At 37.6% G+C, this 13,813-nt stretch overlaps 1 protein-coding gene across 5 annotated transcripts in view; it reads left to right on the top strand.

Annotated features, from left to right (window-relative positions):
* ptprsa (protein tyrosine phosphatase receptor type Sa) overlaps nucleotides 1-13,813 on the top strand; it is a 371,836-nt gene that overhangs the window by 262,962 nt on the left and 95,061 nt on the right. For 3 of the 5 annotated variants that reach the window (XM_088349511.1, XM_088349512.1, XM_088349514.1), the window contains 4 exons: nucleotides 4,507-4,827; nucleotides 6,909-7,102; nucleotides 10,543-10,569; nucleotides 12,041-12,158. The exons of 1 other annotated variant lie outside the window; for it this stretch is intronic. In XM_088349511.1, coding sequence (XP_088205637.1) covers nucleotides 4,507-4,827; nucleotides 6,909-7,102; nucleotides 10,543-10,569; nucleotides 12,041-12,158 — 660 coding nt within the window. The remainder of the gene's footprint in view (nucleotides 1-4,506; nucleotides 4,828-6,908; nucleotides 7,103-10,542; nucleotides 10,570-12,040; nucleotides 12,159-13,813) is intronic. One more of the 5 variants, XM_088349513.1, reaches the window with a different exon arrangement.

Here is a 13,813-nt window from a genome sequence, read left to right as displayed (position 1 = left end):
AAAGAAAGACATTTTTGGCCCCTACCTGGACTGGGCCAACTCAATTTTGAATTGAGCTGATATCAAGTATTTTCTGGTGGCTAGTTAGTGATGGAATTCAAACTCTGTGAGTCCCTTGGGTTTTTTGAATCCAATTTCATTTGATTCCAAATTAGGAATAGATTTTCTGAGCTCAAAACATACAATAGCTACGTTATGAGGTAGAAACAACAACCTTATTTGTTAATGTGAGAAGTAAATTACTGCCTCCAAATGTGTCAATACTATGGAACTGCTACTGCATGATTGCAGATGACTAAAATTGCATTCGTATCCCAAGATCTTTTTTTATTTTTTTTGGTTCCCTGCACTCTAAAAACAGTTCTGTCAAAACGGAATCCTATTGGACCATATTGGTATTAACTGATCCAAAACGTAGTTTAATTTGACGTAAATTCTGTGGTCGGTTTGCATAATTTTTTTACGAAACACAGAAACTGGTCCATTTGTTTAAAATAAGACACACAAATAAATTGGATCATTTTATTGTAACCAACCCAAATGAAATTTGTTTGTTTAGTTAAAAATAACCCAAGAAACAGGGTCCTATTGTATAGATCTTACTCAAAAGACTATGCAGTTGTATTATATGCAATAGCCCCTCCCCAGTAAGGTCAATTTGTTTGATGCAACTGTAACCCCCCACACATGTCTTTCCTTTTTAAATAATCCAGGAAATCGGGTCATATTATACAAAACTACCCCAAAACATTTGATACAGAAAAAAAATGTTGGAATCAAAACAATCAGGATTGTTTTTAAATACAAAGGAATTATGCAAATTAGTGCCCTTTTTCAAATGGGAGTCCCATCACCCAAACCGCAGTACTTCCGGGAGCGGTGCATTCGCAATGATCGCAGCAAAGCTTTGAGGCTAGGACCTTAGCTCGGCCTTTTGGCTGAGAGTAAGCGTCCCGGCACCTTGGCTTTGTAGCGTATTATGAACTGACCGATAACGGATAATGGATAAGTAATAAAGAAAATAGAACAATACCCCTTAAAAAATCCCCCACACCCTCATTCCCCCCAAACAATTGGGTCATTTTGCAAAAACCTAGAAAAAAAGAATCAATTTGATCCAAGTACTGATCAGTCTATTGTTGACCTACTTTTGTTTATTTTGTAATCAAGTATTTTTAAACTCTAATATCAGACCCTCAAGTGAAGCATTAGGTTTTGGCATAGTTCTAGAAGCCATAATCCCAAGGCCGGTCTTGTTCACGGGTAATGCACTTTATTAAAGCTCCGGCACAGCCGGTCTTAAACTGCCGTCCATCCGGAGGCAGCCTGCGAGCAGCGATAGCCCCGTGCTCTGTCACATTCGCAGCCTCTTTACTACATCACAAAGACTGAGGACTGAGCGGTCATTGTTGACGTGGGAGAGTTTTGCAAATGCAACAAAAGTGGTGGGAATAAGCTGAACGGCTCCAAACCCAGTAAAACCGAACGGAAATAAGCCTATTGGACACAGAGGAAGGATCGGGAGGTCTTGACCTATTTGTTGTCAAGCACAGGGTTTTCTCTGATTTCCAGAATTCTCTGGTATTTTGCAATAATTACCTTGTTTACTGTCAGTCCTGTATAGTGGTTCTTAACCTGGGTTCAGCGAGTCAGTCTCAGGTGATTTAGTCTCAACAGAATGGTGGAGCCTCTTTCAAGTCAAGACACACCGACTGTCTATACACAATGAGATGCCCCACTTGGCCATCACTGGCTTCAGATGAATAAGTGATATTGCTTGGCCAACCAGTGCTGTGCACAATATTTACCACTCAGGGTTGATCCAACATGTGAATCTCATAGTAGCATGTTGTGTAACTTTTTTTGTGTAAATATTTCAATATATAGTGTATCAGGCAAAATAAAATATGGTCAGATGAATATATGCGATTTGATTCTTATGTATCACGGAACGGGAAGGGAGTCAGAATCCTATTTGCATAATTTGAGCAACTCTAGCCTCACACCAGCAAAACTAAACACTTCTAGAAGCTGTGTTGAGATGGAGAATATAAGAAAATGATGCTCGCTGAATTCAAGGTGAATGTGAGCCGAATTTGGTGATAAGGCCACTCTGCCAGCTCTTGGATTTGTATCTATGAACAAACTAATCCTCACTGACTCATATTAAGTGGTGTAAATTATCGCAAAGCAAGGCAAGCTACACTATATCGAAACATTTGTAAAGCCATCTGTGTTAAAGACTGCAAATCTGATATTCGAAACAGCGGCTGGAGTTGAATTATCTCAAATTCCGCCTTAAAATGACAGTCACTGACAAAATACGGGGCATAGGTAAAGACATCTCGGCTCAATTAGTTGCAGTTTTGAGAGAAAAACAATGCTATTTTTCCCCCACTAAATCAGGTTTCGGTGAATCCTCATATGAAACTGATTGGTTTCGGTAGCTCGAAAAGGGTTAAGAACCACTGGTCTAGTGCAAATCAATATTTGACATTGATCTCAATGGATTGCTGTGAATCAGATAATAGTATATATACATATTTATTTCATTTTTTACAATACAGTTAACCTTAAATAAAGACAACTCATTTACAGTTAGTGCCAACATCATCTTAGAAAACCATACAGCCTCACCCAGTTGTATTGGTACGCTATGAAATGGGATTCATTACAAGAAAAACAAATGAGTGTTTGTGCAGTGTCCCCCAAAGTCCCATAGAAACCTACATCCTCCCCTCTCACAGTCTTGTGGACCAACCAGCCCAGACATACTTGAGTACGAAGCAGCCTTGGCTAAATCAAAAAGCTAAATCTGTGGAACCCCAATAGTGGGCCAAAACATATAGTATTTGATTTCTCTGCACAAAAGATATTTGGATTTTTGCCCTTCCAACTGTTTAGAAGGAAGGAAAGCATTTGTTTTAGTCCAAGGTTTTTGGTAAGAAAGTCTGTAAAATGTTGTGTTAGTGGGAACCAGGTACGTATGATGCAGACTGTTTTTGTTGTTACCATGATTTATTTGTTTGTCCCATGTTCTTCCAGCTTTTGATTTAACTGTCGTGTTGATGTTGATTGCCATGGGCTGCAAAACAATTCATCTCCCAGAACACCTTCCTTTCTTGATTTATTCCATTTAGCTTACTCAGTGTGTGTGTGAGGAAATACTTTAATTCTGCTGTCTAAATTCCATTTGTTGACTTTATTCCTTTTTTTAATGTAAAAATGAACAGTGTTTTCTAATTCATTGAGAGAGCTGGTGCAATGCCAGACACAGAATGTAACAACAATTTATTCATCAATACAAACTATTTAAAATTATGTTTTCACTGCAAAGCATACTGTGAGGCCGAGCATACGCTTGCTAAAGATTACTTTCACTATTTTTAGAGACTGGCCCATTTAAGATCAGCCTGGAATCAGGCTCATCTTCATTTTTTATGTCGGGAAAAGTTTATATTGCTATTATGAATTTGCCAGACACTCTGCACCTCAATACTAAGCGTTCCTGCTCTCAAAGATCATTTTTTTTATCTCATGCCCTCAGAGTATCTGGCATTGTGGTGACAAAATGACAAATTCAAAATTAAAAACCACAAATTTAACCGAAAATAAGGTCTTAGTAATGGTGCTACATCACTCCCTTTAAATGGATACAGAACTTATATTAATTGAACTAATTAATATCCTCTTACATTATCCATCGTATTCTTGTTGAAACTGGTCAGCTTCCACATGTGGCCATTAACATTGACAAATAGATACATTGTTAATAAACTTTGCGTGCACCAGTCTTTCAAATGTAAAGGAAAGTAGATATTATTCTTCATCGGATGGAGAAAAATTGGCTGTGTTCAGCTTCAGAGCGGCACAGCATGGCACAAATGCTCTTCTCTAACTAAGCTTATCTACAAAATACTGGAAAAAAACAAGAACTCACACACCTTGTTTGAGTCTTTTCTTTTCTTTTTTTTTTTACTGGTCCGGCTTGATAGTGACCCTGAGCCAAACATGAGTTTCACATGCCTTTTTAAAATAATTGTTACCTAGTTACAATTAATAAGACTGTAAAAGAAGAACTTGCATCTTTAAACTGGTAAATGGGGGATAAAAAAAATAAAAATAAACAAACATTTAACTGTGTTTATGCGTGGACCTTTTTGAACGGCAAAGTGTGCCTGCAATACTACTGTACTATGCTTTTTTTAAAAGGTAGTCCAAGCGTTTCTATTCATTATTACTTCATACCTTTTTGTTTTTTTATTTCACATCTGCTAAATTTATTTTGAAACCAAACTGTACATCCCCATTTGTTCCTGCAATTCTGTTTAAATTATTCTTCGTGTTTTATGACCCAAGTTTCATATTTTCTTTTTATCATTTTTTTGTATCCCTCCCATCTTTTGTGTTTTTCATTTTTCAACCCCACCCTTCCCCTTGACCCTCCATCTGGGCATCTGCCCTCTCCCTTTCCTCCTTCCTTTTCTGTCCTGTCCACCTCACCAGAACCCTCAGCCCCCCCTCAAGACATTAAATGCAGCAGCACCAGCTCTACCACTGTGTTGGTAAGTTGGCACCCCCCGCCATTAAAGAGCCAAAACGGTCTCCTGGCGGGGTACAGGGTGCGCTACCAAGTGGTGGAACAGTCTGATGGCACTGGCGACGATGCCGAATCAATGGAGGAGGCTACCGTGCCGGCTACCGATGAGCAGGTGCTGCTACAGCGCTTGGATAAATGGACCCAGTATCGCATCACTGTGTCTGCTTTCACGGTCGTTGGGCCGGGCCCTGAAAGCGAGCCGTTAATCTGCCGGACTGATGAAGACGGTACATAAATGTCTGTTTTGTTGTCAATATGCGTTCCTTTTCTGTGGTTGAAGCTGACATGTGGACTATTAAACACATTTAGGAAAAAATGTTAATACAGTAATCCCTCGGTTATCGTGGTTACCAGAAACTACATCAAACAACGATACCTACTCACCCCCCCAATATCTACAGGGTTCTTACGAGTACCGTATTTTCCGCACTATAAGGCGCACTGGGTTATAGTGCGCACCCCCCAAAAATAGTTTTTGGTCCTATATTTTCCTTACATAAGGCGCACCGGATTATAAGGCTCTACAATGGAAACGTCGACAAAACAGTCAGATAGTTCAGTCAAACTTATTACCCCCTTAACATTTCGAAAGCTTGCAAAGAAGCAAATACGTGTCTCAGACATGTACGGAAACAGTGTCTGTACGATGTCACCAATCACTCAAATGCATCGTTCCAAATATCATTTGGAAGGTTTAAGTCTTGGGATTCAAGAAATGCCAAAAATGTCTTAGAATATTAAAAAATGTTTTCTCTATGCAACCCAACCAACGTGTGATTCAAATTCATCTTTTTCGGCCAATTGCAGGCTTTGTTTAGCCCCTTTAGCCCATGCGAGCCTGTAAATGATAAAAAGGATCCGCCCCCTTTACCTCCGAATAACTTTAGCCAATAGTGATCGAGTCAACTGATGATTGACACATCTTTTTCAGCCAATTGCAGGCTTTGTTTTGCCCCTTTAGCCTATGCGAGCCTGTAAATGATTAAAAAGGATCCGCCCCCTTTACCTCCGAATAACTTTAGCCAATAGTGACTGATTCAAAGGATGATTGACACATTGGTTAGGAAATAAAACGCCGGTATATAAATCCCAGCATACACCGCGGACTACTTTGCCTTCGGGGGAAATTCTAGTCGGCGGCTGCTTGCCTTAGTTGCAAGACTTTGCGACTTAATATTGATCCATATATAAGGCGCACTGTATTATAAGGCGCATGGTCAGCTTTTGAAAAAAATAAAGGCCTTTAGGTGCACCTTATAGTGCGGAAAATACGGTACTTAAAATTCAAGCATTTTAATTGTTTTCAAGGGTTGAAAAGTGCTTGAATTTTGGGTGAAATTCTTAAAATGAATTGAGATTGTTGCCATGTTTCACAAAAAGTACTGCGTAAAAATGATGCCGACACCATCATATGTATTGATAAATGCACGTGCAAGATTAAAATGTATATCTGGTATCTATACTGATATCATGTGATCATCAGTAAGATACATGACGTGTCCAAAGGCCACCAAAAAAAAAAAAAAAAGCTGTCTTTTTACAAAAGTTAAAAATCGAACAAACTTATTTTTTTTTACAATACTTTTTTCCATTTGTTTACAAGAAATATTTTGCATATAATCCAGAATAAAATGGATGAAACAATATCTGTTTAAAAGAACTGTCCGGCCTTCTGTTCCTGATCGTATTTCCGCAAGTGCAGTCTCGATAGCCTTTGCAATAGCCATAATGATACCTGTATTGTACTCACCCATCTATACTCAAGTGTGGTTTTGAAAACCTCTATACAATTGTCAAAATAATGTTATGTTCTAATAAAAAACACAATACTGAGAAAATTAAAATAAGGTACGGGAAAAAAAAAATGTTTATTTTGGACTTGGAATTCATTATTAAACTATAATAAGTGGGACAATTAAAATAAATGACATAAGCTGCCTTTCAACTAAAAATGTATAAGCTACCCCTCCTCCCTCCCGTAAATGTGAATTTCCCTTCGGGGATGAACAAAGTATCTATCTATCTATCTACTGCTTCCTTACGTGTTGCGAGTCCATGAACAGCGATGCAAAAAGTAAAACAAGAGCAGTTCGGCACAGTGGGGGGAAAAATAGTTTTTTTGAACTCAGTTGGGTATTGTTAACACCTACTTATACTTTTAACTTTTTAAGGACACTTCAAAGGACATACCCCACCCTTAACTATTTAATGATTTTGGATATTTTGTAATAACCAGAGATAAGGACAGACCATATCTGGAAAATGTCTTTCCTCAAAGTGTTATTTATTTTATTTTATTATTTTGCAGTTCCTGGCAGCCCTCCAAGGCGAGTGGAGGTTGAGGTTTTAAATTCCACCGCATTGAAGGTGATGTGGCGTTCTGTCATGCCAGGAAAACAGAATGGTCAAATCCGTGGCTATCAGGTCCACTATGTCCGTGTGGAGAACGGCGAGTCCAGGGGTTTGCCTCTCATCAAGGATGTCATGCTGGCTGACGCCCAGGTGAGAAGGTTTGACTGTGGCCAAGTGCCGAATCCCAATCTATTTCCCAGTAGAGTTCCGACCAACAAACTTTTAGTGACTCAACAGTCGCGACAAACTGTATCTAGGTCAGCAAAGCAACCATGCAAATATTGCTGGAGTTGGGGGAAATCATCTGGGCCCTCTTCTCTCTTGGATATAATTTCATACTACTGCAATATTCTGAACTCCCTCTTCCTTTCACTGTAAAAAAACGGAATCAAAAGTTTTGCTCATCTTTCTGTGCTACGTTTTCCTTCACGGCTTTTATTAGGACTGTCTGGACTTGTTGTCCATGGCCATACCCGCTGTAAATTGATTGTGCACTTGAAACAAAGGCAAGGACAAGAAGAAACGGGTGATTGTGGTCGACCAGGATGGAAATGATTCAAATAGGCTTGAAAATAATTCCCCTGAAATCATTCGACCGTGAAAGAAAGTTTTTGTTGAAAGAAATCACACGGACTCAATTCAAAAGGAGTTTAAAAAAATGAAAAACAGTAGTTTTGGTCCATACTTGATATCACCGGGCAACCCTTTGAGAGTGATTAAGGGCGATACAAATAAGTTTAACTTGACTTCGCTGGGGAGTTAATTAAATTAATTTGATTAAATTGTGAATTTAGAAAATAGCCAGACATTCAAATTTTAGTCTTGTAATCAATTGGAATCTCTCAAAGCTAGTGCTGCTTAGCAAACCATGCTTACCCTCTACTAATCAAGATACTTACAAGCTTTTTTTTACACAAGCTATGATTTTTGACTTTAACTTAAAACTGATTTTAAATCAGATATTCTTGTCCGAACATCTTGCACATACTGTGTTTTAAGCAATAAGACTTTATTTTACCTAATGTTTTAGGTTGTGTTGAATGTTTAACCTCTTGACTGTTGATAAACATGTGTCTTCATGATGTCACCAGTCACTGAAATATGTCATGCCACATATGATTGGAAAGTTTAAATTCGATAGATGATGACCATTTCAAAATGTGCTCATTACTGAAAAATCACAATCAGTCTGAAAAACCATACCAGAAAACCAATAACTTATCTGAGTGTCAACTGATAAAACGATGCTCCGTATAGATGGTCTTGATACATTCAGTACAGTCCAGTGAATCCAACCATGTAAAATATTGACTTCAAAACACACGATAATGCTTACAGATAAAAAAAATGTCTGCCTAAAAGCATTTCTGCATCATTTGACATTACTTGTTGTAATCACCCCAAAATTCCCTTTTAAAAGTAAACAAACTTGTAAGCTGATTTCTAAATGGCTGTTAGCCTCTGACCTTTTGATTGACACCGCTCTCTACCAATTGCAGGATTATTTTCACGGTTGTTAGCCTGCCATTCCGTATGAATGAGTGGATTGAGAAAACGGACATGATCTACTTTGTCTTTAAAAACCTTCATCCAATAGTGACCGATTAAAATGATGACTGACACACTAGTTGGTCGATAAAATTCCCAAAATAAATGTACTCATATTTACAATGTGTATTCCAATCAGAGCCAAAAATACGTGGGTAATGGAATGCAGGATCTATTTTTAGGTGTGATTAATAAGCACACAAATGCAGAATCAGTGATTGACTTCTGAAAAGAGAAGTCAAACATTTACAACTCTTCCATAATGTTTAAAAAAATGGCCAAATTAAACTACACAGTTGCAGAGGTTTTAGAGCTATAAACTGGTCGTCTCCAAATGGCAACTTTCACTGTTTTATTATATTTTAATACTATGCTTATTCTATTTTAGTACAATGTTTAGTTTTTCAGGTTGTTATCAAAGTTGACCTGGGGTTAAGTAAGGCTTTATGCTATTGTCCCAGCTTTTTTTCCAGCAAAGATGTCCATGCTACACTCCTTTGCAGGCATGTGATTGCAAAATTCAGGCGAGAAATTAAACCTTCTACTTCTATGTGTTTCAACTTTGATTACTCAATGTTAGTAGTACTTGCAGTGACTAGTTGAGTTTGAGACAAAACCTCTGAGTGTTACCTCTCAAAAGAAATCAAAACCGTCCAGATTATCCGTTTCAAGAAGAGAATTTAATTTACTTTGGGATTGGATTGGGATTTCAGGCAAATTCTATAGGTTTTTTAACCCAACACCAATATTTCATAACCCACATTCGAAATTCAAGGCCCGGGGGCAGGATGTGGCCCTAAGATGAAATGCATTCATTATTGTATCAAACACCAGGGATTATATGTATATATATTTTTTGATGCACAACTTCTCCTTGCAGAAAGAGTTATTTTTGGGTCATGTGTTTGCACTTTATTTTGTTGTACATCAATTCAATTTTATTTTAAAGATATTTCAGATTGAAAATGGCTGTACATTTGATGTTGCCCGAAGTTTGTTTTGTGTGCCTGTTGTAAATGAAAATTCACTGACAGACCCATAAGAGAATATCGTTCAATCTATCTGATCATATTGTAATATACATTTTAGGTTTCCAGTAGGTTCAATTAGGTTCACTAGACTGTATGGACATCTTAAGAATATTCAACATGCAATCAGTCTGGCCCTTGGCTTATAGCCAATTTTTTTATTTGGCCCTCCATCCATTTGACAATCCTGCTTTATAACTATGGAACCAATTCAAAGTGTTTTTGGTCCATAAACAAAAGAAAGCACGGAGTCAAAACTTAAACTCACATACATCCAGACTAAAGTTACACCTGAAATTATTAACGGATAACCGTTATTACTTTGATAAGTAATCAGTAGGCGGCAGTAGCACAGGAGGTAGAGCGCTGGTCTTGGGATCAAGGGATCCCAGTTCGAATCACAGCTTGTCTGTGTTACATGTCAAAGTGTCCTTGGGTAAGACACTGAACCCCTAATACCCCCAATAAGCAGGTTAGCGTCTTACATGGCTGCAATACAAGGCCGCTATTGGGAAATGTGGAGCACATTGTAAAGCGCTTTGGGGAGTCATTGACTTGAAAAGCGCTATAGAAATGCAGATCATTTCATTCATTTCATTTCATAATTGAATGAGTAATAAGTGATGAAACCGTAGAATTAAAAAACAAATATTTGACATTTCATTTGTAAAAATTACTTTTCAAGTTTCCCAACAAATCCCTATGGTCCATCATTGGCTATTTGTGGTCATGTGGTCCTTGGTTGTTTTCCCCAATGACCGCTTTGGTTCCCACTGCACTAGATTAGAATTGTTAAACATCATCACGTCCCACAGCCAGACTTTTCCTCAGCGTTTTTTTTTCTTGTGGTATCGCCCAAAAAAATACTGTGACCTACTTGTGATTCCAGCTTCATGCACCCAACTCTTGAATGCCCCCATCTCTCACAATCCTCTTTCTTCCCTTTTCTGCTCTCTCTTGAAAAAAAATGTTGCAATCTCTCCCATGCTCTCCTCTTTGGCGGGGGGTTGTTAGTGGGAAACGGACGATACAGCTGAATATGTGAGTACAAAGTTCCACTTGAGTGCTTTTTGAAGTTGGAGGGTTATAGACAGTGGCTATTGCATCAATCTGGCATGAGTTTAAAAAACAACTTCAATCCTTTAGAAGTTTGGACGGCAACTCAGAGTTTCAAACGTGGGTACTTTGTCTTCGGACGCTGAGGGAAAACACTAGTGTCAATGAATGATGTACTATCCACTGTCCGCTGTGCCTGGAGTGATACTTTCTGTGTTTTGTTAAAACATATTGTCTTGTGTTCTTGTCTTGCTTTCTTTAGTGTTACTTTACCTTGTTGTTATGATTTTCACATTACGTGCATGCAATATGCTTTTTAAAGCATCCTTTCAAATTAATCTTAATTGGAAAGCTACCGTGTGAACCTCATTTTTCCCACATTGTGTAAATTACATCTAAATTGTGACTCAACACTTATAGCTTATTTATTTTTATTGAGCTTGCCCATCTGTCCGCCAGGCACCCTGTTAAAAAACAACTCATTTTGAATTAATGCACACCTGCTTCTTTGAAAGATTCATAAGAATTGATCAGAGGAGAGTTTAAAGAAACGTAAGAGCTGATTTAATGCAGTCGTTGAAATGCATTTTTTGCTAAGTTAAAATATTGACCAGTCTATATTTAAAGGCTACTTTCCATTTCAAGGTCTAATATCCTTCAAACATGTTCAAAACTAATGGATTTTCTGATGGTATCATTATTCCCAAGGAATGTAATAAGTTTAAGCGTAGTAGACACTCAATATAAGGAGAGAAGACATAAATACATTTGAAACTTGCAAGGAGACCAAACCCTCGGATAAGATATTACTTTCTGGAAGGTCCCCCCGGACCCTTTCTTTTTATTAAGTCATGTCAAGAACCGAAACAGAAGGAGAACCCAAATGCGTGAAGTTTCTCACACAAGCTTTTATTTTACTGGAAATGGGGCAGTCATGCACGTTAACCCAAACGCCAGTGATTCGGCAATCGTTGGGCTGAAGACATAAGGCAGAAGTCTGGCGTGGAATGACAGGAAGCCAGGGGCCGATGAGCTGGATACCAATTACACGAGCAGATATCGGTCATATGGGGTCGATGCCGGACAGGACGGGACAGACATTAAAATCTGGATATTGAAATTAAACAGGACAAAATAGACAGGAACAATACCGGACAGGAGTCTAAACCCATGTCTTGCGGGTGCAGAGGTTCGTTGACGGATTGACAACGGGAGAGTGAGAGCACTTAGCTTAAATAGAAGGGAAGCCAATCTGTCAACGAGCCGCTGCTGCCACCACACAGGCGGGGCCAATTGGGTGCCATGGCAACCGTGACAAATCACCTAGGTTCAAAAAGTAGAATGTGTAACACTTGAGGCAGAGGCCAGGAGGCAATCAATCAATATGAGGTACACAGTGGTTGGTGTTAAAATTAAAAAGTAATATGTTGCAACCCTACCTTCCATTTTTTTCTAGGAAATGGTTATTGGAGGACTTAAACCAGACACCACTTACTCCATCACGGTGGCGGCATACACCACGAAAGGCGATGGAGCACGGAGCAAGCCCAAACTTGTGGTGACTAAAGGTGCAGGTCAGTGAAACTGAACACGATTTTTACATTTATTAAGTGAACAAGCATTGCATAATCTAATTTATAGAAGGGTAACAATTTGCAAAATAAAAAATACCTTACATGTTTCCAATTTTACTTATTTGGTAAAAAATTATGCTTACTAATATACCTTTTTTCATTTAAACCATCTTATCTTGTTTCTTGAATATTTAATAATAATATCCTCAAAAAGGCAATTATGTCTTATCTAGAAGATTGTGGACAGTTTTGCTCATTAAAATGACTGTGTATTATTTAGTGCTTCCTAGTGGTCCGAGTAAAATGTCATATATTTAGAAAAACCTTGATTTGAGTGACATTGGGATGTTTTTGTGTGTTTTTTTTCAGTGTATTATCAATGTGAAGGTCAAACAAATTGGGGACAAAAATGGACAAATTAAGCTTTACGAAGCACTGATCTGTTCTTACTTCTTTAAATGGTTTATTTCCAAATACTCGATCCTTCATTATCTGTACATTTGAATTACATTGTCGTGTAATTGCCGTATCAAAAGTGTATGGAAAAATAGGGAATCAACATCGCTTTTGGTGTGTTAAAATTAATTGTATTTTGGAGAAGTAGCAACTGTGACTTTAAAGGGAAACTGTGTAATATTTGATCCACGACATTTTGCTTTAAATCACTTCTGAGACTCAAAGTGACCAAACTGCAGCATTTTTCTTGTCATTATTTTGCCCGGCCTTTCATAAAATTTTAGATTTTTGGGCGTACCTTTAGGAGAAGGATGGCCTTATATTATGTCAGATAAATATACATCTCGCAACCTTTTCTTAGACAGCAGGATTTTACAACAATTGGGGCTGCAACAACTAATTGATATTACTTATTAAGATTGATTATTAAAAGTGTTGGCAAATAATTATATCATCCACTCATTTTATCATGTTATTTATGAACCACCAAACATGTTAAATCAATGCAAATAAGAGTGCATACTATTCAGTTGTGACACTAGGAGTTGTAGCACTACTTTGGTCCTGCAGAGAGCGCCAAAACCATTTTTATTAAAAAAAGATCTTACAGTTTTTTAAAATCCAAAATATTGAACATTGCATCATTACAAAGAAATTGACATGAAACTTTCAACTGTGTAGTGTTTGACTATTTCATTATAAAACAAACGGTTTTCAAGGGAGAAGACAGTGCTGCAGAAATACAGAGAGAATAGAAATGATAATAGGTACCGTAATTAAAATAGATTAATAACAATGACATGTTTAACTCTACACAAGGGGCAGATTCTTGAGCATATAGCATTTTCATATTGGGAATGTTTAGCACATTCTAAGATTTAACCCAGAAAACATATGTGTTGACACATTTTGAAGAGATGGTTTGTTTACATTTTGGAAATATTTTTGTGGATAAAAAAATGGCAACACATAAATTAAAATGTTTTGTAAGATAATTCCAAATATAATATGATCTTTGGATAAGGTGGTGGGAAAAGAGTATTTTACATATTTGCAGGTGTATAGGATACATTCTATATATTTTTGTTTATTGTCAAGTTAGTTGACAAACACACAATGTATTTGATTGTTTTATATTACAGATGTGTTGTGTACCATATTCTATCTGTCCGAAACGTCAATATTTCAATAAAGAGGAG

The sequence above is a fragment of the Urocampus carinirostris genome, chromosome 12, assembly GCF_059441175.1.
Source record: "Urocampus carinirostris isolate Australia breed hairy pipefish chromosome 12, RoL_Ucar_1.0, whole genome shotgun sequence".
Taxonomy (NCBI): domain Eukaryota; kingdom Metazoa; phylum Chordata; class Actinopteri; order Syngnathiformes; family Syngnathidae; genus Urocampus; species Urocampus carinirostris.
This window is presented reverse-complemented; position numbering and strand designations above follow the sequence as displayed.